At 54.8% G+C, this 25,991-nt stretch overlaps 1 protein-coding gene across 2 annotated transcripts; it reads left to right on the top strand.

Moving 5' to 3' along the window:
• Window positions 1–200: 200 nt before the first annotated feature.
• On the top strand, window positions 201–25,703 carry Baiap2l2 (BAR/IMD domain containing adaptor protein 2 like 2). 2 transcript variants are annotated; one of them, XM_006979141.4, is made up of 14 exons: window positions 209–824; window positions 1,551–1,626; window positions 2,056–2,142; window positions 2,712–2,773; window positions 17,422–17,493; window positions 17,762–17,878; window positions 18,311–18,457; window positions 22,007–22,159; window positions 22,433–22,571; window positions 22,687–22,900; window positions 24,366–24,488; window positions 24,748–24,955; window positions 25,290–25,333; window positions 25,486–25,703. In XM_006979141.4, the coding sequence occupies exons 1-14, from the start codon at window positions 774–776 to the stop codon at window positions 25,559–25,561; spliced, it is 1,569 nt and encodes a 522-aa protein (XP_006979203.1). In that variant the 5' UTR covers window positions 209–773; the 3' UTR covers window positions 25,562–25,703. The 2 variants fall into 2 exon arrangements, with proteins under 2 accessions (XP_076412443.1, XP_006979203.1); XM_076556328.1 differs by lacking the exon at window positions 24,748–24,955 and having other exon boundaries at window positions 201–824; window positions 25,486–25,650.
• The last annotated feature ends 288 nt before the right edge of the window (window positions 25,704–25,991 follow it).

Raw genomic sequence — 25,991 nt, 5'->3', positions numbered from 1 at the left:
AGAGTAGGCAGAGTTAGTGCCAGGCCCACCTGCCCAGGTGAGCCTGTGGGAGCCTCATTTGAGACTTGGCAGGGGCAGAAGGTCTGGACAAAGGGCTGGGTGGTGGGAGAAGAGGATCACACTTCTGCCACAGGTCTGTGGGACTGGGGTTCATGTCATCCCTCCTCTGGCGTTAGGAGGTGGGGAATTAGGGCTAGGGGCGGGGAACTCAGTGGTGAAGTACTTGCCCGGTATATATGAGGCTGTGGTCCATCCCTGGCACGGGGGCCAGGGTCCCCCCCAAGGCGTCGGGTCCCAAGCAGAGCAGAAGCCTGTCAGAACAGACAAGTCCTCCACATGGGTTTACCTCCAGGGTGCCTCAGCTTGCTCTGGCAGGAGGGTGTGTGGTCCAGACCTATAGGGTGGGCAGGGCTATATAAAGACAGATGAAGGCCTGGGGGCTCCCGGAGGTGACCTGGGAAAGTGGCTCATCCACGCATGCCCACCAGTCCACGCCCAGAGGGTAAATAATTGAAGGGCAGGTCACAGGAGCCTGCCTGCGTCACAGGATGCCTTCCCTACAGGGTCTGGTTACGCCCCAGATCACATTGACATCCCCCCCGGCTGGTGAATAATTAAGCAGCCACCTTCTTCCAGCCAGGACTCCATCTGCAGGTCCCACTCTCCAGCTTCCTTGCTGCCCACTGCCCGGGAGGCACAGCACGGGGCACCGGGAGAGACTGACTCCAGCCCTGCCAGGGCCACCCGCCTCCTCGGTGCCAGCGCCACCTTCCATGGCTCCCGAAATGGACCAGTTCTACAGGTCTACCATGGCCATCTACAAGGTGAGCCCATGGGCCGTGGCCAGCATGGAGAGGCCAGGCTGGCTCCAGGGCAGAGGGAGAGAGCCTAGGCTGGGCTAAGCTATAGGTGTGGGAGTGTGGATCCTTGGGATTTGTCTCTAGGACCCTTCCCATGCACACCTGGCACACCCTCCCCTGTGAGGTAGGAAACAGCCAGCCTGCTGGAGAGATGAGAAACCGAGCCCACAGAGGTTAGAGAGCTTGTTCGAGGTCAGCGAGACGCACCGCTGGGATTGGAGTCAAAGCCCAGTTCAAAGCGGCAGGCTTGCCTCCACTGCCCAGGGTGTTTCCCAGCTGGCAACGGCCCGGGTGGGGACCCGACCCCATCATCGACCCCAGGGGTCTTTTTTTGAAAAAGGCAGTGTGCAAGGTGATGTCAGCAGCCCCAGAATCTATTCTGGTGAGGCCGGGGCACAGGACGGGCTGAGCTGTGCCCAGCGGGGTGGCAGCCGATAGACAGGCTTCCTTCAGCCAGTGAGACCAAGAGAACTCTGAGGTTGGTCGTGTCAGGCGGGAGCAAGCCTCCCTGGGGCAGGCGTGTGACAGAAGCTGTCTGCAAGGGACTCCTGGCACAGGACTGAGGCATCTGTAGGAGGGAGCCAGGGTTCTGGTGGCCTCAGAGGTCAAGGTGGGCTTCCTAGGGCTAGGTACTTAGGTTCATCTCTCCTTTCCACCACTATGGCCTGCATCCCTTGCCCTCGGGTCCAGAGCATCATGGAGCAGTTTAACCCTGCACTGGAGAATCTCGTGTACCTGGGTAACAACTACCTCCGAGCCTTCCACGGTGAGTGTCCACCCTGGGACTCAGCCCCTGCTGTCACTGAGGCTGCATCCCACTGCTTAGCACTCCTTCTTGGCTGCCGGGCTCACCCTCAGCCCTCAGTGCTACAACCCACCTGCGTTCCACACACTCCTAGACCCTTTGCACACAGCCCGCTCCTCGCTAGGCGCTCTGCCCTTAGCTTTCCAGTACACCCACCCGCTCCTCCCTGAGCACACAGGTGCCCGCCACCCTCCTTCCCTCCCACGGGATGCACAGGAAGGTCTTCCTCAGCAGCAGACAGGGCAGGCGCCTCTCTGTTCTCTGGCAGTCTCAAGCTTCACACATCACCCGAGGGCACCTCTCCCCATCCCACCACAGCCCAGCGTGCCCTCCGCACCATCAGGGTAGCACAGATTGAGCGCTGGGCCTGAACTCTCGCCTCTCCTGCAGCTCTCTCCGAGGCGGCTGAGGTGTATTTCAGCGCCATCCAGAAGATTGGGGAGCAGGCCCTGCAGAGCTCCACATCGCAGATCCTGGGTGAGTCTCTGTCCTCTTGACCCCACCCCCACCCCCACCCCCCAGCCTCTGCCTACTGTTCCAGCCCAGGGTCCTTTACCTGTGATTGTTGGTTTTTGTTTTTGTTTTTTGAGATAAGATTTCTCTGTGTAGTCATGGCTATTGTGGAACTCTCTCTGTAGACCAGGCTGGCCTCGGACTTAAAGATCCGCCTGCCTCTGCATCCCAAGTGCTGGGATTAAAGGCATGTGCCACCACACATGGTTTACCTGTGTTCTTATTGTCTCTTCAGGTCTAGACCAATGTGGCCCGCACTCTGGGGCCTCCTTCTGCCCATGTGCCTTCCTAGAAGCCCCCACCTCACCACAGGCCTGTGGCCAGTGCTCAGAGCCCCATCTCTCCTGCATGTACCCCAGTCCTTCCCTATCCGTCCCTATAGACCAGAGTTACCAAGTCCTGAGTCAGAGCCATGTGTGAAATCCTTGGACTTGGGTTCCCAGTCCAGCCAGGAATGTCCTGACTGGCTTCTGGCAGGAGGAAGGCAGATGGAGCAGGCTCTCCACACTAAAGGCAGCCCTTCTTGCCTCCAGGTGAGATCTTGGTTCAGATGTCGGACACTCAGCGGCACTTGAACTCAGACCTGGAGGTGGTGGTGAGTATCAGGCCCCGAGGCCAGAATCACTCAAGCAGATGGGCTGCGCTTCGAGAATGAGGGCCCAGAGGCCGAGGAGATAGGCTCTGGTGGAAAAGAGCTGGCTGGGCAAGCCCGAGGGCCTCAGGTCAGACCCCCAGTACCGATGGAGAAGTCCAAGCGTTGTGGCACACGCCTGTAATCTCAGCACCGGGGAGATAAGACCGGAAAATTCTGGGGCTTGCTGGCCAGATCGTCTTGTGAGTCAGCGGGCTGTAAGTTAGCGAGAGACCCTGCAGGGTGGCAAGCCATGAAGGACGACACCGGCTGTCACTCTGTAGCTTCGCATGCATGCACACACACGTGCACATGCCCCCCACATATAGACACATACAAACCTGCGCATGCATACACCAGGGAGGGAGAGAGAGAGAGAGATCTAGGGACGACCTCTTAGGCTCCACTGGCCCTTGACAACATGGAGACAAGTTGGCCTGGTCAAGCCTCAGCAAGCCCAGCTGCCGCCACCTTTTCTGTCCTGTTGTATCAAGGAGCTGAGTCTCGGGGTCTAGGTGTCCTTGCCCACAACTCTAGAATGAGCAGAGGAGCTGGGAAGAGAAAGGTCGACTGCACCAGGCCCAGGGCATAGTCCCTCCCCACCCCAGCTCCTCCCTCGACCTCCCTAGTTGCAGCCGTGGGGTTCTGACTATGACATCCCAAGTATAGGAGCCACCACGCCTCCCTCGCCATCAAGAGCAAATACAGGCACCTCAGCAAAGGCCTCAGGCCCGGCACACCCAGCAGCCCTGTCCACTCCGGAGTCCCGGCGCTGCTACCCTGAGCAGCCGGCCCTCTGCACGTGTGGTCATGGTTGCTGTCCTGCTGGTCTCGTGGCCTGGGACTGTCAGCCCTTCCTCCTGCGGCCTGGCACGGGTGTCCCTTCCCCCAGCAGGTGCCATCCACCCTCCCTTCCTGGTGCCAGCAGATGCCTCTGTTTGCTCCCTAGCACATGAAAGTGAAGGCAGGAAGCTGGTTCAGGCTCAGAGCCTGGCTCCAGCACTGGCTGGCTTTGGTGCCCCTGGACTCTGGACCTCAATTTACCTACCTTAAAAAAAAAATGGAGATAATCACATTTCCTGATAGGGTTCTCTGGAAGAGGAGGAGGTAGAGTGAATCAAGGTGAAGCTGTTTCCTAGGCCTGGGGACGTAGCTCAGATGGTAGAGCTCTTGCCTAGCGCACATGAAACCCCGGGTTCAATCCCAGCACTACATAAAATGGGCATGGTGGGGTAGACCTAGAATCCCAGCACCTGTGAAGTAGAGGCAGAAGGATCAGAAATTCAAGGTCATGCCCGGCTGCATAGTGTGAGACCCTGTCCTTTTTTTGTTTGTTTGTTTTTTGAGACAGGGTTTCCCTGTACAGTTTTGCGCCTTTCTGGAACTCACTTGGTAGCCCAGGCTGGCCTTGAACTCGCGGAGATCCGCCTGGCTCTGCCTCCCAAGTACTGGGATTAAAGGCATGCGCCACCACCGCCAGGCCAGACCCTGTCTTAAGAAACCATTTTTTCTGGCAGGGTGAGAGAGCCCTGGGTTCCTGAGCCGGGCTGTGGGCTAATGAGATCTTAATTTGCCTATGTCTGCTCCTCTCCGCTTCAGGACCCGCAAAGGCAGGGATCTGCTTTGCTCTGTGGCTCCAGGTCCTGTGGGCTCTAGGTAGGGCTTCCCCCCGGTGTGGAGGGAGAGGGGACCTTGGGAAGGGAGTGGAGCTTGCTAGGTGGAAGAGAGATGGAGAGAGCTTCCCAGAGGGCACAGCAGCAGGCAGAAGCAGACCTGAGTCTGGAAGCCAGGCAGAGTGGAGAGGTGGGTGTGCCCTGATGGTGACGAGGCCTCGGAAGACTCAGAAGGGGATCTAGACTGGCAGTCCCTGCTTTCCGTCTTGTGGGGGACTGCATGTTAGGATGTTCTTTGGGGCTCTGTTTGACACAGAGATCAGTTTTCCCGGTGGGAAATATCTACGGTACTATGCATGGCGGAATAGCACTTGTGGCACCAGGACTTCATGGACACTTGGTAGCACAGCCTTCAGCCCCCAGCACATGCTTGGACTTGTCGTCGGTTATGGACCTTGGCTCTGGGTGTCTCTGTGCTTCACCCGGGCTGGGCAGGGACAAGTGTCACCCAGGCCCACTCTGTAAGGAGAGCTGCCTCTCCAGGTACCAACATCTTGGCTGTGATAACTGGGCAGGGCCCCCAGCCAGAACCACACCAAGTAGAGCAGCACCACAAGCTGACTCTTTGGTGCTCCGGTCCCTACGGATCCTGGGCACTGTTGAGGTGGCTGGGACACAGACTGAAATCTCGCCCTCCCACAGAGGGGCGAGACCAAACGGCTTGGCCAGGGACCCTGGGTGTCCCACAGTAAATCCGCACTTCGTGCTAGAGAAAAAGGGTACAGGGCAGGGAGTGTCTGAGGGGCTGCAAAGGAAGCCATGCTGAGGGGGGGGGTTGAGGAGAGCCTGGGAGAGCTGTGGAAGCCCCCCAGGGGCAAGGGACCCAGGCTCCTGCAGGCATCAGGAGCCAGCAGATCAGCCAGTAGCAGGGCCGTGGTGGCCGTTGCTCTCGGGAAGGGGCACCGTCAGCGGCTCTTGGGTGAAAAAGAGACAGGCTCACAGGCTCTGGCTTAAATTTCTTTAAAAACTTTTTAAAATTTCAAAAGTAAAACTAAGTACAGCATATCACACCAGACATGTTAGTACGGAACGTCTCGTGATAAGATGGCCCAGCCCAGCGTCAGCATTAGCTCCCAGGTCTAGAACGCAGTCTGTCCCTAAACCCCAGCCCTGGGGGGCCCCTCTTGTGTACCATCAAATTCACAGCCTCCACCCCCCTTACCCTCACAGTAGTGGGTGTCTAAGCTGGCACTTCTTCCTAGTTTGTCCCCCAAATTCGATCCCAAGACCTAGAATGTGAGGTTGTTCTTTGTAAAGACAGGGTCTCTCTGCATAGTCCTGGCTATCCTTGAACTCGCAAAGATCTTTCTGCCTCTGCCTCCTGGGTGCCAGGATTAAAGGCATTCGCCACCTCACCCAGCCTTCGGTGAGATTTCTTCAGGCCTTTTTTAAACCTGCTGACTCCTCTCCATTTGTATCCTTTATTTCCTTTGGCTGATGAACGCCTGGGCCCGTTGGTCTGGCCCCCTAACTCCTGGGGGGTCTCTGACGTGCTCCTGGCTCAGTCTGGTGGATTCTTCTGGCTTTGGGTCTTTCACCCTAGGCTTGATCTGGGTCCTTCTGTTGGGGGCACCCTGCTGTGTAGAGCCATTTATGAATGAATGGGGTTCCCTAGCACTGCCAGTTCTCTGGGGGGGCATGGCTACCTGAATATGTCTGTCTTAGTTGGGGCCACTATTACTATGAAGAGACACCGTGACCACAGCAACTCTTACAAAGGCAAACATTTCATTGGTGCTGGCTCACAGTTTCAGGGGTTTAGTCCATTATCTTCATGGTGGTGTGCAGGCAGACATGGTGCTGGAGAAGGAGCTGAGAGTTCCACGTCTTGATCCACAGGCAACAGGAAGTGAACCGTGTGTCCTGCACTGGGTGTGGCTTGAACATATGAGACCTCAAAGCCCACCTCCACAGTGACACACTTCCTCCAACAAGGCCACACCTACTCCAACAAGACCACACCTCCTAACAGTGCCACTCCCTATGGGCCAAGCATTCAAACACATGAGTCTGTGGGGCCATCCTATTCACACCACCACAATGTCTATAGAGAGATGCTTCCTCTCTCTATGTCTACCCACCATGTGCCTCACATTGCAGAAGGCAGAAGAACACCTCGCTGCCCTCCCCTCCCCTCGGGTCTCAAGACAATGAGTCCCTCCCCCATCTTCCTCTGAAGATGACCCAATTATTAAAGTACATGAGTGTATGTCTGAGTGGGGTATATTCATGTGCATGAAGTTGCCCGTGAAGGCCAGAGGAGGGCATCAGAGTCCCTGATGTTGGAGTTAGAGGCACTTGAGAGCCGCTCAGTGTGGATGCTGGGAACCGAACTCTAGTACTCTGCAAGAGCAGTATGTGCTCTTAAAGGTTGAGCCATCTCTCCAGTTTTAATTTGATTTTTAAGAAAGATTTATTAGCCGGGCGGTGGTGGCGCACGCCTTTAATCCCAGCACTCGGGAGGCAGAGGCAGGCGGATCTCTGTGAGTTCGAGGCCAGCCTGGGCTACCAAGTGAGATCCAGGAAAGGCGCAAAGCTACACAAGAGAAACCCTGTCTCGGAAAACCAAAAAAAAAAAAAAAAAAAAAAAAAGAAAGATTTATTTTTACTTTTATTTATGTGTGTATGCCACAGGTATGCGGGTGCCTCTGGAGGTCAGAAAACAGTGTCAGATCCCTTGGGGCTGGAGTTAGAGGGGGTGGTGAGCCACCCCATGTGAGTGCTGGGAACCAAACTCGCCAGACTCTGACAAGAGCAGCAAGCATTAACCACCCCGTTCCTGACTTGATGTTTTTCTCCTACACCGTTATTGCTGTGTCTCCTGCTGCTGTTGGCGGCAGTGGTTTCAGCCTCTCGTGCATTGTTTGCTCCTGAGCAGTGGTTTTCTCTGTGGAAGATCTTTAGCCAGGGAAGCCTGGGTTTCCAGCTTCTGTGCCCTTTAGACAGGATCATAGAAGTCTGTGGGCTCCAGGACTCTGGCCTTACCTCTTCCTTTGCTCCTGCTTTAGATGTGGACTTAGCTGTTTCTCCACACAGCCCCGATGTTGTTTTGGCTCTGATGTTTTTAAGTTTTGTGGCAAGTGGTAGTTTGAGACCATAATCTGGGCACTGGGAGCATTGAATGCTCTAAAACTCATCATTGGTTCTGGTCTCTCTCAGTGGCCTGTGCTATACATAAGCACATGGAGAGTCACACATTCATATCTGCATGCATGTAGATACACATAGCTATACACAGACACACATCGACCTCAGGATAAAATGCCTGGAGCTTCCAGTTCAGCCAGAGTGCTCCACCAGCTTCTCCATCACACTCCTGTCTCCTTCCTCCCCCATCAAGGGTCCCTCTTCTTGAGCATGTGGAGAATGAACATTAGAATGTCCTGCAGCACACACACACACACACACACACACACACACACACACACACACACACACACACACACACACACACACCCGCTGCATCCCACATTCCACACGGCAGCCTTGGAACAGCGATGCTGACTGCCATTCTGGAGAGCAGCTGAAATGGGCTGTGTCCCTGCTGTGTGCAGTCTCTGTCATCCTGAGAGCAGCTGAAATGGGCTGTGTCCCTGCTGTGTGCAGTCTGCAGCATCCTGAGAGCAGCTGAAATGGGCTGTGTCCCTGCTGTGTGCAGTCTGCAGCATCCTGAGAGCAGTTGCACCATCAGCAGAGCGTGCCACACCTGCCGCAGCTTTCTCCGAGTTCATCTTCCTGCTGTGGCCAGGCAGCGCCCACCAGGCAGTGTGACTCCAGTCATGTTGGCCATCCTTCAACAGCTCCCACAGGAAGGGGATCCTGGGACAATGTTCTCTGAGTTCTTGCTGCTGGGTGGCGTTTATTCTTGTTACAGTAAAAAGACCATTTTGCCCCCTCCCCCCATCCTTTCTTGCTCCACCCCCTACTCCCTCCGTTTCCTCCCTCTCCCCTCTCTTCTTGTTCTTGGAATAGCTTGAGTGTTCTTCTTTTGGACCAGAACTCTGAGCTCTGCTATAGAAAAGTCTGACTATCCAGTTTTTCACTTGTTCTTTTTTTGCCTAGATGTGTGATTTTCTCCCTTTTTCATTTTCTAAAAACTAATATTTTTTTCGACAATACATTTTGAGATTGACCAGTCTGGGTTATTTTCAATTAATTATGTGATGTACTTCTTTCTTTCTGTGTGTGTGTGTGTGTGTGTGTGTGTGTGTGTGTGTGTGTGTACATGTGCATGTGTGTGCTCATATGTGAGTGGACCAAAGGTCAACATCAGTAACTTCTATCTCTCTTCACCTTAGTTTCTGAAGCACAGTCTCTCACTGAACCTGGAGTGTACCAAGTCAGCTAGACTGGGAGGCTAGTGAGTACCAGGGATCCATCTGCCTCCATCCCCCAGTACCAGGGTTATAGGAGCATACCGTCATGCCCAATGTTTTATGTGGGTGTTGGGTATCCAAGCTCAGGCCCTCATATTTAAGCAGCAGGCATGTTACCACGGAGCCACCTACCCAGGCTTGAGGTGTAATTCTTCAAAAATTATTTTTATTTTATTGTATGCATCTGGGTGTTTTGCCTGCATGCATGTCTGCACACCATGTGTGTGCAGTGCCCATGGAGGCCAGAAGAGGGCATCCTCTGGACCTGGAGTTAGAGACAGGAGCTTCCGTGTGGATGCTAGGAACCAAACTCAGGTCCTCTACTGGACCAGTAAGTGCTCTTATCTGCTGAGCCACCTCTGTAGGCCTCTTCCTCGTCCTGCTCATCCTCATCTTCTCTGACGTCTCTTGGTTTGGGCTCTATGCATAATGCATGCTCCTGGACAAAAGGCCAGAGCACGATGTCACTGTCCGCATCTATTGCTCTCTTAGCACCTAGAGACGGGTCTCTCACTGAGCCAGAAACTCAAGGTTTTGGCCAGGCTGGCTGGACAGTTTGCTCATGGAACCTGCCTCTGTCCACCCGCCATGCTGGGGTTACAGACACACAGGGATTTGAACTCAGTCCTCATGTTTAGAGAGCAAGTGCTGAGCATCTCTTCAGACCCCTGCTTATTAAATATGTCATTTCAGGTTTATTTTTTAATGATTTATTTGTTCTTATTTTGTATATGCATTGGTGTTTTGCCTGCTTCTATGTCTGTGTGAGGGTGTTGATCCCCTGGAACTGGAGTTACAGTTGTGAGCTGCCATGTGGGTGCTGGGAATTTGAACCTGGGTCCTCTAGGAGAACAGGCAGTGTTCTGTCTCCCCAGACCTTCAAGTTTATTTTTTAACTTCAAGCAGTTGCCTTGAGTTACATTTTTGGAGTTATTTTTCACTGTTTCTTCAGGGGCTCCTGTTATCTGTACACTAGACCTTTATAGCCTATCTTAAAAAATTAGTCTTTTCTTCCTGGGTTTTTGGCACTTTCTGTTGGTTTTTTTTTTGGGGGGGGGTGTTTGTTCTTTGTTTTTGTTGTTGTTATTGTTTTGGGTTTTTTGGTTTTTTGAGACAGGGTTTCTCTGTGTAACCCTGGCTGTCCTGGAACTCACTCTGTAGACCAGGCTGGCCTTGAACTCACAGAGATCTTCCTGCCTCTGCCTCCTGAGTGCTGGGATTAAAGGCGTGCCCCACCACCGGCGAGGGAACATGTTGGTTTAATAAGGGGAGCTTGGTAGGTTACAGTCATAGCCCAGGCCACCCAGTTCTATGTTATTATTGCTGTTATTTTGTGTCTACTTTATACCTCTTATCATTTCGCGTGTTGTGTGTGCCGATGCTCCATCTGTCTTAGTGCCTAGTGACTTGGCTGTGTGTGCCCACAGCTTGCCTCTCCAGCCCCATGTCGCCAGGTGGTTCTTTCCGGCCGACAGCTGTTAGCTCTGAGAATGTGTGGAAGTCCTTTGTGGGTCTGTGATTTCAGTTCTGTTGAACAGCTGGGAGTGGAATCTTCGGGTCAGAGAACTGACATATGTTTGGTCTTGGAAGGGACTCCAAAGACATTTCTGGAGCTTGTGACCTCTGAGTTCCCACCATGACGGGCAAACACTTCTCAGCTCGTTGGCAGCACCCTTGCGTGGTCAACGGTATTTTGTTTTGCCCTCTTTTGGTCATGGAATGCTCCTCACTGTAGCTGTCTCGTACACCCTGGATGGATGTGACTTCCATGGGCTCGCTGGACATCTGTGTGTGGTCTCCTGCGAGCATTCGTTTAGTGTTTGTCCTTTTTACTGGGCTGTACTTATTGATGACATTTCTTTGAGACAGGGTCTCACTATGTAGCCCTGGCTGGACTCAAACTCACAGACCTCTGCCTGCCTCTTTCTCCCAAGTGCTAAGATGACAGGAAAATGCCACCATGCCCAGCCTATAGGAGTTCTTTGTATAATCAAAACATAAGCCCTTTGTCAGATGTACATACTCAGTGACTACTTTTCCCCAGTCTCAGCTTGTCTGTTTGTCTTTTCTTTTTCTTTCTATGGACCTTTTAGACAATGTCTCACTGTGTAGCCCAGGCTGACCTTGACTTCACATCAGTCTCCCTGTTTTAGCCTTATGTGTGCAAATTCCGGACACTAACCCCGTGCCCAGCTGTCTAACCGTCTGTCTGTTTTCTTTCTATTTCCTTTTTTCTTATTTCTTTTATTTTTGAGATTACATCATCCCCTCCTCCCTTCCCTCCCTCCAGATCCTTCCAAATACTCCTCCTTGCTTTCTTTAAAGTTCATGGCCTCATTAATTATTTGCATAAATAATTTTCATTAATTACGCACATATGTATGTATGTACGTACGTATATATTTCTAGTTATGACCGGCTAGGTCTGTATAATGTTCCTCATATGTACGTTTTCAGGGCTGACCCTTCGGTGCTGGGTAAACAGCTGGCGCTCTTCCCCAGGAAAGACTGTTTCTCCCACTCTTGGCAGTGGCCAGTGGTTCTTTGTGTGGTGGGGAGGCCTCATGGGTTCCCCCTGCCCACACTGACGTGTCTGTTGGTGTCCTCTTTGTTCAGCTAACGTTTGGAGAACCATGTTGGGGAGAGCATGGGCGAAGCTTCTGATGTTACGCGGAGACACAATCTCACCGCAAACTCCCCGTTCCCCTGGCTCTTGCAATCTCCCAGAGCCCTCTTCCACGGTGTTCGGTGAACACTTGAGTCTTGGGTGCGGGATTGTTTGAGAGATGAATCCGTTGGTGCTGGGCTCCACAACTCTGCGTTGGTTGTGGTTTTCTGTGTGGTTTTCTGTATTGGTCTCCATTGCAAAGGGAAGTCTCCTTGATGAGGGGTGAGGACCACACTTATCTGTGGGTCCAAGGACAAATGTTTAGAGTGTAGTTAGGGATTCTGCTGGTTTAAAGTGGTTGCAGGTGCTCCTCCAAGATCCATGACGTCACTAGCACTGAGTAGCTGGTTAGGTTTCCAGTCCCAGGCACCATTTTCCTCTTGTTGAGCAGATCTTAAAGAGCTGTTGGTTACCACCAATGTATGCACGCCGCTACTGAACCCTTAGGGCTAGCTAGCGTGCCAGGCTGGTTGATGTTATGGTTTATTGGTGCCATAACTGAATATCTATTCATTTTATTTTATTTTATTTTATCTGTATGAGTGTTTTGTCAGCATGGAAACCAGAGGAAGGTGTCAGATATCCAGAGTTAGAGATGGCTGTGGACCACCATGTGGGTGCTGGGGATTGAACCTAGGTCTTCTGGAAGAGCAACCAGTACTTTTAACCACTGAGTCATCTCTCCAGTTCCTCTGTCCACTAGGTCAGGTATGGTAGAACATTCCTATAATCCCAGCACTCTGGAGGCAGAGGCAGGAGGATCTCTGAGTTCAAGGCCAGCCTGGTCTACAGAGTGAGTTTCAGACCAGTCAGGGATACACAGAGAAATCCTCTAACAAGAAATTATATACATATAGTGTAGTCTTTTTAAAAATTATTCATTTTATGTGTATGAGTGTTTGCCTATATGTGTACTTGTATGCAGTGTCCGTGGAGGTCAAAAGAAGGTGTCTCATCCCCTAAAACTGGAGTTCTAGATTATTATGAACCACTATGTGGGTGCTGGGAACTGAACTCAGGTCTTCAGCAAGATCAGCCAGCACTTTTACCCCCACACCACCTCTCCAGCCTGACCAGTCTTTGATGAGCAGGGATTCTCAATTTTTGTAACTGTTTGTGCTTACATCTAGTCTAAGAAACGTTTGCTGCCCCATGGCAAAGGTGTTGCTCTGTTTTCTTCTGGAAACTCTGTCTTCCAGGCCTTACATCTGTTTCTGATCCTTCACAAGTCTGCCCTTGGAGCCGGGCAGTGGTGGCACTCAGCACCCAGCACTCAGGAGGCAGAGCCAGGCGGATCTCTGTGAGTTCGAGGCCAGCCTGGTCTACAGAGTGAGTTCCAGGAAAGGCGCAAAGCTACACAGAGAAACCCTGTCTTGAAAAACAAAAACAAACAAAAAGTCCGCCCTTGTATGTAGAGAAGCATACACACACACACACACACACACATACACACACACACCATAGCTAATCAGATATCCCAACACCACTGGAGAAAGTTTTCCTCAATCATTGACAGACACGAGTCTTGGCTGGAAACTGACTAGTGGCACCCGGAGCGGGGAGCATGTCTGGGCTCTTGCTCTGTTCCCTGCTGACTTTCTGTCCATAGGCTGGTCCCATGCCATCCCCCACATAGTTGAGGGTGAGTTCTCAGACCAGGCGGGCTAAGAATGTCTCTTCTCATTGTTGAGATCATTTGCCTGCTGAGACCCCTTTCCATCTTTCTACCTATCTATCTGTCTATCTATCTGTCTGTCTGTCTGTCTGTCTATCTATCTATCCATCATCTATCTATCTACCTATCTATCTATCCATCATCTATCTATCTATCTATCTATCTATCTATCTATCATCTATCTGTTATTTTATTATTATTATTGTTGTTATTATTATTATTATTATTTTGAGTTTTTGAGACAGGGTTTCTGTGTAGCAAGACCCTGTCTCAATAAAACCTCAGTTGTGGCCTGGAGAGATGGCTCAGAGGTTGGGGTCACTGACTGCTCTTCCAGAGGTCCTGAGTTCAGTTCCCAGCAACCACGTGGTGGCTCACAACCATCTGTAATGAGATCTGGTGCCCTCTTCTGGCCTGCAGGTGTACATGCTGACGGAACACTGTATACAAGACAAATAAACCTTAAAAAAAAAAAAAGATGCTGTATGTCCCACCTTATTCCCAGTACTTGAGAGACAGAGGCAGGAGGATCTCTGTGAATAAATTCTACTCCAGTCCACATAGCAAGTGCCAGGCCAGCCAGGGCTGTGTAGTGAGGCCCTACCTCAAGAGAAACAAAGCAAGTTTGAAACCAGGAACTTATGCAGGGACACTTGGCTCAGTCTGGGAGGAAGGGACTGGACCTCCCTGGACTGAGTCTACCAAGTCGATCACAGTCCTCGGGGGAGGACTTGTCCTGGAGGAGATGGGAATGGAGGGTGGGCTGGGGGTAAGGGGAGGGCGTGGGAGGGGGGAGAATAGGGGAACCCATGGCTGATATGTAGAACTGAATGGTATTGTAACATAAAAAATATATATCACAAAAAAAAAAAATGAGATCTGGCATCCATAGCAGCTCTGAGCTGTGTAAGGAAAAATGTCCATGCAAGGTGTCCCAGAGGATCAGGAAATTTCCTTTTCCATCCTGAAGCACAAATAAATATTTTTTAAATGAAAAAAAAAAAAAAAAAGAGAAACAAAGCAAAACAGAACAACCCGGGTGTTCATTGCTTGGCTTATATTCTCATAGGATGAGTATTGCTCCCATAGTAAGAGGCTTCAGTACAGGGAAGAAGGGCAGAAGTCGGGAGACCAGCCGGAGGTGGCTGCAGTCTCTTGGGAAGGGTGATGTGGCTGGGGAAGAGGTGGCCGGGTGGTGGTGGTGGTACAGGGAAGAAATCAGACTTAGGGAGATGGAGGGCAGAAGATGAGGGATTTTCTGAGAGATGGAGGAAGAAGGTGGGATGCCATCCAGGCTATCAACTAGACCAGTGCTTCTCCACCTTCCTAATGCTGCGACCCTTTAATACAGTTCCTCAAGGTGTGGTGACCCCCCAACGTAAAATTATTTCCATTGCTCCTTCCTAACTCTGATTTTGCTACAGTTATGAATCGTAAATATCTGATCTGCGACGCCAAGGGGTCACGACCCACAGTTTGAGAACCACCAGACTAGACCTACACGGTTGCTCTCATCCGAGGTGCTTTGTAGCCAGGAATCAGAGGTCTGGGAAGTCAGTCAGGTGGGGTGGGGCCTGGGCTGTGCACCTGTCGATTATCAACCTGAGCATTGAGGAGCTTACCAAGGTGCGGCCGGAGCAGAGTTTGCCCTTCCGGGGTCAGGAGGCCACCCTGAGGGGTCAGGGGGAGGAAGAAGAGTAAAGGTCGGGCTCAGCTGCAAAGCTGAGGGAAGGCACCTGGGGAGGAGTGAGTGCCAGTCGTGTGGGGTGAGGAGTCCCAGGCTGGCACGGAATGGAGTGGTGTGGTGGTGTGGGGTCGTTGTCATCGGTGAGTTGGAAAAGCGCTGTTATTGGCAGGATGGCTGGGCCGGGGGCTGAGGGGGCAGGAGCGAGGGTCGTTCCGTCGAGGCAGCTTTCAGGAGGCTCCTCGTGCAGCCGAGGCTGCAGCTCAGTGGTAGAGCTAGGCCCTGGGTTTGACACTCAGCGCTGCAACGAGAGGCAGAGCGAGTCCTGGCCTACATGGCAAGAGGGTTCTCTGGGCTGCCGGCCCCTCCCAGGGCTTCGCGATCTGCACTGTGCGGCTGGCCTCGGTTTCCTGTGTCTGTATCCAGGACCTCACAGGGTCCTTTTATGCCCCGTAACAACAGCAAGAGGGGGTCCCTTAGCCTTCCCTGGGGTTGGCGACGTCCTTGTGGCCTAAGCCACCTGCTGATCACAGGCATTCCTCTGGTTTCTCTGCAGCGAGACCTTTGCTTCAGTTCAGGCTCTAGGACCACTTCAGCTTGAGGGAGACTTTCCCTTGTGACCCTTGACCCCCACCTGAGGAGTTAGCCTGTGTCTTCTGCTGCAGTTGGCCATCCCAGCCATGCTCAGCGTGGGGGAGACTGAGATGTGGCTGTCCTGTCCTGTTGTCTTTGTCCATGGCATGTGTGCCTCAGTTCACACAGGACAGAAGACAGCGGGAACCATATTGCCCCCCACAGAAGCCGAGACAGGAGGACAGGGAAAGCCCACATGGGCAGCAAAGACCCTCAGCCTCGCCTCTGCCTTGGAGAGCTCTGCAGGCTGTGCCTGAGGGAAATGCCAAGGGCATTCAGCTGCACAGCCGTCAGGGCAGGCCGCTCTACTTCCCATGCCCGCCCTGAAGTTCTGGGTCCTCTAGGTCACGGTCTCCACAGGCAGGCTCTCCCAGTCGAAGCATTCCGAGTGTGTCCGGTCTGTTGGTTTGGTACACTTAGAATGTGCTATAGCTTTCCGTGGGGGTTCAAGGCTATCACTACATAACTACCGTTCATTGTCTTTACCGATGCTCTGGTCACAGAGTGGCTGGGTTTGATTGAGGATGGGCGGAGCCCCACGCCTTCCCCAGGCTCCGGTTTATATTGGCAGATTGTGTAGAAGATGGGGGTTTTGGGGAACACACGGATGTGTCTGCATGGAAATCCTGGACTGTCTCTTTGGTGTGAGTGAGCATCATGAAGAGGGCAGGGTGGACAAGGATGTCAGATGTAAACAGAGCGCTGTGAGGCCACACCTATCCAGTGGTCCCATCCAGTAGGAACACTCACCTTATGTTCTAGAATGATCCCCATTTCTGTTTGCGGTTTTTATAAGCATCCCCAGGCACAGGCTGGTGACAGTGGCTGTGGTTTGACTTGTACAAAAAGGAACCTCAAGGTTCCCGGCAGACCAGCCACTAACAAGTTCTTAGGAACAACCGTGGGAGAACTTTAAGAATGTTCTAGTATACTAACTCTCTGCGCATGGGGAAGTTCCCAGCATTCCTTTTTTGTGTGTGGTACCTTAGCCCCATGGAAAGGGCCCAGGGCAGCAGGAAGCCTCCCACAGGTGAAGAATGGATACAGGAAAGGCACTCAGAGCTGGCAGAAGTGAGCATGTCAGGGGGGCGGAGGTAATCTTGTTCCCAGGCAGCTCACACCCAATGGCTCCTCCATTGACTCCTCCCAGCGTCAGGAGGCTTCAGGGAAGCTGACACAGGGTTTAGCCCTACCCAGCCCACAGCATCAGAACTCCTCAGATTCCTAGAGAGCATCAGACCAAGCCCCGGGGAAACCGAGGCCCAGAGAGGAACGGCACCTAACCCAAAGTCACAAAGCACGTCGGAAGCAGAATAGGGCTGATAGGCAGCTCTTTTGGACTTCAGTTCAGCCGCTTTCTCCTGCCTCCCAGGAGATGCTTCTGAGGGGCTCCCCACATTCCTCCGCCTTCCCAGGCCTCTGCAGCTCTGGACCCTTCTGCAGGGCAGGCCCTGCAATGCCTTGGGGACCAGAGCTGCACTTCCTCACACTCACTGCAGCTCCAGTGGCCTGTGGACAGGGAACTGCAGTAAATTCTTCCCCGTGGCTGGAAGAGCAAAGGAATGTGTGTGCGTTCTAGAAACAAAGGAGGACTGTGGATTCCGCCTGGGGAGGCAGGAAGGGTTCTCAGCAGAGGGGCAGGAAAGCAGCATTTGGAGATGGATCAGAAACCACAGGCTGAGGGGACAGAATGCACAAGGCCCAGGAGCCTTCAACACATTCACTGAAGGATTCCAAGCCGGAAACCACCTGGTCAACTATGCAAGCCTCCCTCCAGCCACGGGACCTTACCATCCCCGTTTATCTGTTATGTGGGCCGGGGCCTGGTGTGTTAGGAATAAGGTGGGCAGCATTGTTGGGGTCCAAGGGCACCCTGGTCACCCCCAACTTGTGCTCCACTCAGGTGCAGACATTCCACGGAGACCTGCTTCAGCACATGGAGAAGAATACCAAGCTGGACATGCAGTTCATCAAAGTGAGTCTGTCCCTCTGCCCAGCCCCTCCCAGACAGGACACACACACACACACACACACACACACACACACACACACACACACACACACACACACACACCTTGCAGGAGAGGGCCAGCTGGGCCAGCCCCAAGCATCCACCTGCCCCAGGTTGTACAGTCCCCTCTGGGCCCCTTGGTTCCTTGTCCACTACTCTGAGCCCTGGCCTCTTTGTTGTGGGACCCACCCCACCTCACCCCCGGCCCCCATGTCTGTCTGTCCTCCCCCAGGAGAGCTGCCAGCACTATGAGATTGAGTATCGCCACCGCGCGGCCAACCTGGAGAAGTGCATGTCTGAGCTGTGGCGCATGGAACGCAAGAGGGACAAGAATGCCCGGGAGATGAAGGTGTGAAGGCCCAGGGGCTGGGCTCGGGTCTCTGGGGAAACCCTAACCCCCTGGTGAGCTCCTCCACCCAAAATGATCCCAGCTGTGGGGAGCACAGCAGAGGAGAGTCACCAAGGGCCACCCTCAACACCTCTCTCTTCCTCAGGCTCACTGAGAAAAGGGGACCATTGGTCCTGTGCTCTTGAATGGGTAGCAAAAATGGGTCCACCCCCAGCCTGCCTGAAAAGAGGCACCCAGTCCCTGCCGGGGCACTCCCGGCTGCCATCCCTGCCTCAGACTCTGGGCCACCTCTGCACTCGCCCTGTGCAGGATAGCAGAGATGCAGGGACACAGGCTGCAGGCGCAAACCATGCATTCAGGCGAGGCCTGGAGAGGGGGCCTCTGAGGACAGGGCTCAGGCCTCCGGCTAGAACCCTCTCCCTCCACCCCCAGGAGAGCGTGAACCGGCTGCACGCACAGATGCAGGCCTTCGTGTCCGAGAGCAAGCGCGCAGCCGAGCTGGAAGAGAAGCGTCGCTACCGCTTCCTGGCTGAGAAGCACCTGCTGCTGTCCAGCACCTTCCTGCAGTTCTTGGGCCGGGTGAGTGGGGCTGGGGGCAGCAAGCTCTGCCCTCCTGAGCCAGCTGTGGGCAGGAAGCAGGCTCCTTCCTGCCCATAGCTCCTTCCTTCTCTCTTCCTGTCCTTTCTTCATCTGAGTCGAAATCAACCTCACAACTCTGTTTCTGTGTTCATTTGCGGATATTACTGACTCATGATTTGTTCCTTCATATGCAGGGCATGTATTTATGGGTCAGAGTTGGTTCTCTCTTTTAACCTTTACCTGCTTCCAGGACTCAACTCGGATCATCAGTCAGGCTTTTGCCGCAGTCTCCTTTACAAAGAGCTGTCTTGCTGTCCTCCAATTTCTTTCTTCTTTCTTTCTTTCTTTCTTTCTTTCTTTCTTCCTTCCTTCCTTCCTTCCTTCCTTTCTTTCTTCCTTCCTTCCTTTCTCTCTTTCTTCCTTTCTCTCTTTCTTTCTTTCTTCCTTTCTTTTATTTTGAGACAGGTTTTCTCTGTGTAGCCCTGACTGTCCTGGATCTCACTCTGTAGACCAGGCTAGCCTTGAACTCACAGAGATCCACCTGCTTCCGCCTCCCAAGTGCTGGGATTAAAAGATCCAAGTATTAGGAGGGGGCATCCCCACTGAGACGTGGGGCAATCACAGAGTTACATGTGGGGGATTCCCAGAACCTCTGAGCTTCTGTGATTTGGAGGAATAGGAAGCCCCTGGTGTCTAGTCAGAGCACCTCTGAGTTACCTTGTCCTGTAGAATTTGGGTGCATGGCTAGGCGGTGGTGGTGGTGGTGGTGGTGGTGGTGGTGGTGGTGGTGGTGGTGCACGCCCTTAATCCCAGCACTCGGGAGGCAGAGCCAGGTGGATCTCTGTGAGTTCCAGGCCAGCCTGGGCTACAGAGCAAGATCCAGGACAGGCACCAAAACTACAGAGAGAAACCCTGTCTGGAAAAACTAAAAACTAAAAAAAAACCAAATAAACAAACAAACAAAACAACAACAACAAAAAAGAAAGAATCTGGGTGCATGGCTGGCAGCTGTGGGTCTAGGAGAAAAGGCAGATGAAGATGGATGGGAAGATTCAGAGGAGAGCAGAGCATTGAGGTCAGAACTGAGGTTCTGTCCACGGGACTTACATTACTCATGGGGACAGAGGCCACAAAGACCAGAGGTCTCAGGTTGGACCGGTGACTGTATGCCTGTATAGTGAGCATAGAGGATGTCTGTGCTTCCAAAGGAATGACCCTGGGGGAATGGGGAGGGAACTTTCTGCCCAGAAGACCCTAAGAGGGTCCTGGCTTTCAGCACCAGATGTAAGAATGAAGCAGAGAAGCACTCGGACTGAGGCCGCTTTATTGGAACAGTGAGGAACCCACACTCCCACAGGCATTTAGAGGGGCTGGGGGCACCTATAGATATCTGGTCATAGCTGCCAGGAAGTTACAGCTGGTTTGTGTGGTTTGACCGGGAGCCGGGTTGTTTTCTGTACCCGTGCGTATTGTTTCTTAGGGGTGAAGCAGCGTGGGAAGGCTGGGGCCAAGCGATTCCTTACGGTTTGGGGCTCTTGCCCAGTGTAGCCCGCCTCGATTCCTCATGACCTAAGGCTGTTGGCCATATGTTACCCACCATATTGTACTACAATAAAGGAGCAGAAAGCATAGAGCAAGATGTGAAGAAAAGTAAAAGGGCCTGGACCCTGGAGACTGTCTGTCCCATCTCTCTGCTGGTCAGGCCTTTCTCCGACCTCACCCAGCTCCTCTGTGTGACAGCCAGCACACCGTCTCCAGATGCAGATGGAGTGGGTGAGCCCGAGGGCACGGGCTTCACCGCACTGACGTGTACTTCCGCCCACAGTACATGGGACACTCGTGTCTGGCCCCTCAATGATAGCCTGGGGGCTGCTTCTTTAATCCTGGCTAATCAGAGAGTAAAACAACCTCTCTGTGGATTGTCCCCTCAGAGGTATGAGTTTCATAAGTGAGATTGGCATTTCTTCCATTTTCAGAGTCCTTTTTCTTCGCTGGGATACAGCACAATCTTTTCTTCCATGGTGCTTATTAATTTATAAACTGTTTCATTTCCATGTGTTGTTCATGCCCATGCATGTATGCAGTAGAGACTAAGGCTGACCTCTGGTAGCTTCCTGTCAGTCTCGAGGACCAGGTCTCTTGCTGAACCCAGAACTCACTGGAGCTGGTTTGGCCAGGCTAGCTAGCCAGCTTGAGAGGGGACCTATGACCTCCAAGTTTTTAGGGGTTCTGGGGAGTTCAAACTCCCATCCTCAGCGCTTTATCCCCTGAGCCAGCTCCCGGGTCCTCGTGTTGATTCCTGGCAATGCAGGGGTGGAGCACAGGATCTGGTGCATGCTGGGTGCCTGCCTGCCCTGGAGCTGGGTCCCAGCCCACCAGCAGACACTTCCCATGTTCTGGAGAACCCCTGGTGCTGACCCAAGACTATGTAATAGCCCAGGCTAGCTTGGAACTTGCTATGCAGCCCAGGATAGCCTCAGACTTGCAGCCATCCTCCTGCCTCTGCCTCCTGAGTGCTGAGATTATAGGAGAGCAGCGACCACCATGGTAGACTATCCCCGCCCCTGACTTTAAATTCCTGATCCTCCTGCCTCCACCTCCCCAGTGCCGCGCTTAAAACACTCCCCATCATGCTTGGTTTATGTAGTTCAGGGACGGAACACAAGGCTTCGTGCATGCTAGGCTAATACTCCACCAACTGAATGACACCCCCAGCCCTGATTTGTTTTTTTTTTTTCTTTCATTTGTTTGGGTTTTTGTTGTTATTGTTTTGTTTTTTTGAGACAGGGTTTCTCTGTGTATCCCTGGCTATCCTGGAACTCACTCTGTAGACCAGGCTGGCCTCAAACTCAGAGATCCACCTGCCTCTGCCTCCTAAGCGCTGGGATTCAAGGCGTGAGCCGCCGCCACCTGGCAACTTTTTCTTTTTCTTTTTTTAATTATCTATTTGTGTGTATACATACACATGCCACAGTGAATGTGTGGTCTGTGGGTTCTTGCCTTCCACCTTGTCCAGACGGGGTCACTGCTGCTGGTGCACTGTGTACCCTAGTCCAGCTGACCTGAGAGTCTCCCGTCGCCACCTCCCATCTCGCTGCAGGAGTGTTGAGCATCAGGCTTCCTCCTTGGGTCGTGAGGCTCCTTTGCCCTCTGAGCCGTCTCCTCCCACCATCCGAGAATCCCTTTCCACCCACCTCTGTACTTTTAGTTTCTCTCAAGGTGTCTTCCCTGGCTTTGGAATCCCACCCTGCCTCTCCCTGGGTGCTGGTTAGCAGGACTGGGCAGAACTGGGGGAAGTAAGCGATGCCAGGCCAGCCTTGGTGTTTTAGGCCTGGCGAAGGCCTCTCAACCTCGGGAAAGGTCCCTCTAAACTAGACAGGCAGGGCCCGTGTGCCAGCCGTTCACTGCAAGAGGCTGGTGTGCGGGCCCTTGCACACGAAAGTCAGGATCGCAGATAAGGAGTGGTGTCTTTAGCACTAATCTCCAAGATGTGACACCTGTGGGACCCCAGAGTCGGCGGGCCACACTTGACCCAGTGTCTCCGGCCAGGCCCGGGGGATGCTACAGAACCGCGTGCTGCTGTGGAAGGAGCAGTCGGAGGCCAGCCGCAGCCCGTCGCGTGCCCACTCCCCGGGGCTGCTGGGCCCGACACTGGGGCCGCCCTACCCCTCGGGCCGCCTGACGCCCACCCGGCTGGACATGGTGAGGCCCTGGCCGCCCCCGCCGCCCTTCGCGCCCCCGCCGCCCTTCGCTGGGCCCTGGGCACCGCCGCCCTGCGCCTGGAGCCCGCCGCCCCTCGCGCCCCCGCTCTACGCTGCACCCCTCGCGCCCTGGCGCCGGGGGCTCGCCTCTGCACCCCCGTGGTGGCCCCACCGGGTCCCCAACCCTTACGCCGACGCTTGGGACTGGGGCTGGGGGCGGGGCTAGCGAGGCTCCGCCCCTCCCGCCCCACCCCCCTGCCCTCTCCCCTCGCAGCCCCCGAGGTCCCTGGGAGAGTATGGCTCCCCCCGCAGCCGGCAAGGCTCCAGCTCCTACGGCCCCGAGCCCGCCGAGGCGAGGTCCGCGTCCCAGTTGGAGCTAGATCGCCGATCACTGCCCCGGACACCGTCGGCCTGTGGGTACCCCGCGCACAGAGGTGCAGGGGGCGGGCCGGGAAGGGGCTGGGGCCGGGGCTGCAGCAGGAGGGAAGGAGGATGGACTGCTGGGAGAACTTCCACTCATCCCCGCAGCCTCGCTCTACGCCAGCAGCACCCAGCGCTCACGGTCCAATTCCTTCGGCGAGCGCCTGGGCGGCGCGGGTGCCAGGAGAGTCCGCGCCCTGGTCTCCCACTCGGAAGGTGCCAACCACACGCTGCTGCGCTTCTCGGCTGGAGACATCGTTGAGGTGCTGGTGCCCGAAGCTCAGAATGGCTGGCTCTACGGCAAGCTGGAAGGCTCGTCCGCGTGAGTGGAGCCCCAGGGTCTGCGCTCCACCGAGGTTTCCAGGCCTCCGACTCCCTTTTCTCCAATCTCCGCCCCGCCTCCGTCTACTCAGCCGCTCCGGGGGCTGAGAGAGCCGAGTAGGGACCTTGGAGAAGGGGGACAGATGGGATGGGCAGCGGGCTCTCAGAAAGGAGGGACTGGGCAAACCCCACTGCCTTCTGTGTGCCCCCCCCCCCCGCGTCCTCCTGTGCTGGAGCTGAGACGGAGGTGGAGGGAAAGCGCCCCCCCCCCCCCGCGCGCGCCCTGCAGGCACTGTACAGCTCACAGCCCCCAGGAACTTACACGGGCTGGTCTGCACCCCAGTGGGGAGTGGGGAGAGCCAGACACCCCTGAGTGTCCACACAAATGAGACTGGTGGCCTCTAGGGAGTGTACAGGGCTCTGGGGAAGGGGAGGGCAGGGTATGACTCAGCCTGCAACTCTCCCAGGACTCAGAGGAAGAGTAGATAGAACCCTGGAGGGCCAAGAGCGACAGCTAGGAACCCTCCCACAGAAGACTCGGGGGTGGTCAATGATGGACAGGGAGTGGATGGGGTGGTCTGGGGGTCCAGGCGGAAGTATGCAGGAGTAGAAGACAGGGGAACCAGGTGGTGGGGACAGAGGAGGATGTGGGGTGTGAGCACCTCATGTCCTGAGTGGGACTGAGTAGATGGGGGATGGACTGATGGGTGACCAGTGCCCCAGTGGATGCCCTGGAAGCGGCCATGGGTGGCTGCCCAGGTGAGTTATGGGTGGGTGAGCAGAGGTGGGACCTGAGGGAGGTAATGTGCGTCTAGTTAAGGTGGAAGTCAGTGCCCCGTGAACCAGGAGCAGAGGTGACTGACAGACAGCCTGAGCTGTAGGCATGCAGCGGCCGCCATGCAGACCCACGCCACACCACAGACAGCTTACAGAGCCCCGACAGGAAGCCGACTAGATACAACTGTCCACCCGCCAGCAGGGCGGAGGTCGGGGAAAGTGTCTCCTCACTGGGCACGGATTGTTATGTCAGTCCCTTTTGGATGAGGGATGCTCTTGGGAGAATATTCTCCCAGCATCTACTGCCCATCCCCCGTGGGCTTTCTGGAAGATTAAGGGGGGTACCAAGCCTGGTGGCTGGGGACGCCCATAACTGTGCCGCTCACCGGCCTGGGCCAACTCCAAACGGGTGCCGAGCACTGTGAAACGGAGACAGGACCAGAGGGCCTGTGGTTGAAGGGCATCCATCTCTGCATGTCCCGGAACAGCCTGCTTGCTGACTTAGTTGCCAACTCCTCTCCTGGGTGCCTCGGCCCCTGGGGGGACATGAAGTTAAGTGGTACTGTTAGGCCTTGACTGCCAGGAAAGCCATGTTGGTGGGGTGGGCCAGGCCACAGTCTGTAGTGTCTTGAGAGCCAGCCTGGCTGCCGCCCTGCTTAAGGGGCCATTGATGTCTGTCTGCCCTACAGAAGTGGCTGGTTCCCTGAGGCCTATGTGAAACCTTTGGAGGAGATACCAGTGAACTCCATGAACCCAGTCACGCCCATGAACTCCATGGCCCCCATGAGCCCAATGAATGAACTGCCTTCCAGGTACCTTAGTTGGTGGGGTGGGGTGGGGTGGGGCCCCAAGGGTGTTCTGGTCCCTCCCTCCCTCCAGGAGGCATCTATGAGATAATCTAATGGGTCTGGCCTCTTCGGCCTCTGGAGAGCTGTGGCCCAGATTTCCCACCTCCTAATGAAGGGTGCGGGGTGCCTCCCGTCAGGGCCCCTTCACAGTCCCTCCCTGTCCCCAGCCTCAGGCCCAGCAGGTGGGAGGGAGCACCAGGTCTGGCTGCTTTCTCTGACTCAGGTCCTACCCCCTCCGGGGCAGCCACAGCCTTGATGACCTCTTGGACAGGCCAGGCAACCCCGCAGCCTCATCAGACTACTGGGATAGCCAATCCCGCTCCCGGACCCCGAGCCGCGTCCCCAGCCGCGCCCCCAGCCCCGCACCCACACCCTTGCCCAGCAGCAGGCGGAGCAGTGTGGGCAGCATGGGGGCAGCCACCGACGTCAAGGTCAGCCCCACCTGTCCTCAGCCTGGCCCGACCTATGGAGTAGCCCAGCAAGGGAGACCTTGGCCACTCTTCGGCTGGGGATCCGGGGTGGGAGTGGCGGGGAAGGAGTGGGCTGGGGCCACGGGGTTACCAGCCCTACCTTGCAGGGGCAGCCGGCCCCAGGCCGTGGCACTGTGCAAAGCCTGGAGCTTTCTCTGAAACTGGACTTTGGGCTGCACAGTGTCCTCGGATCTGACCCTGCAAGGCCTAGACCTCCCAGTCCTGTGCTCTCTTGGGGCGAGGGGTGGGACCCCCGTCTTCCCTTCACCCCTGAACCTGCCCTCCCTTCGTGCAGAAACTTATGTCCTGGGAACAGCACCCCCCAGAGCTCTTTCCACGGTGAGTCCCAGTGGGCAGGAAGCCAGAGGGTAGCAGGTGACTTGAAACAGGCGGGCGGCGAGAAGCAGACGCTTGGCCAGCTGCCTGGCCGCTCTCCCTAGGCGCACAGACAGGGGGTCTCTGCCCCCCTCACGCCGGCCTGTTCCCCACAGGGGTACAAATCCCTTTGCCACCGTGAAGCTGCGTCCCACCGTCACCAACGACCGCTCAGCACCCCTCATCCGCTGAGGCCATGTCCTCCACCGGGGCCTGAGGTGGCCCAGCACGCTTGCCCAGGGCTCTTCCGGTCAACAGCAGCAGCCGCGGACCCCAGATGCCAGGCGCTGATACCCAGGGGACCGTCCTCAACCCTCTGCCCGCAGCCCAGGAGCTCACCGAGGGCTGGGCCTGCCACATGGAGCCGGGAGCAAGGGGGTGGTGGGGCACAGAGCGACTTGTTGCTTTGTGGGACCCCAAGTCTCTCCCCAGGACCCAGCCTCTCGCCTCCCATCTTCCCGCCTGTGCCTCCTCTTCCATCCCTGCCCCATATACATCCCTGCTTAACTTTTGTAACTGATTAAAAAAATAAAGGAAGTGGGCACAGTGAGAGCCAGGGTGTCTGATTTGGGGACAGGGTAAGGGCCTTGGAGGTGGGGATCCTCTAGGGTGAATGGAGTCT

This window comes from Peromyscus maniculatus, chromosome 20, assembly GCF_049852395.1.
Source record: "Peromyscus maniculatus bairdii isolate BWxNUB_F1_BW_parent chromosome 20, HU_Pman_BW_mat_3.1, whole genome shotgun sequence".
NCBI classification, from domain to species: Eukaryota; Metazoa; Chordata; class Mammalia; order Rodentia; family Cricetidae; genus Peromyscus; species Peromyscus maniculatus.
The sequence above is the reverse complement of the archived record's forward strand: the minus strand, read 5'-3'. Positions and strand labels throughout refer to the sequence as shown.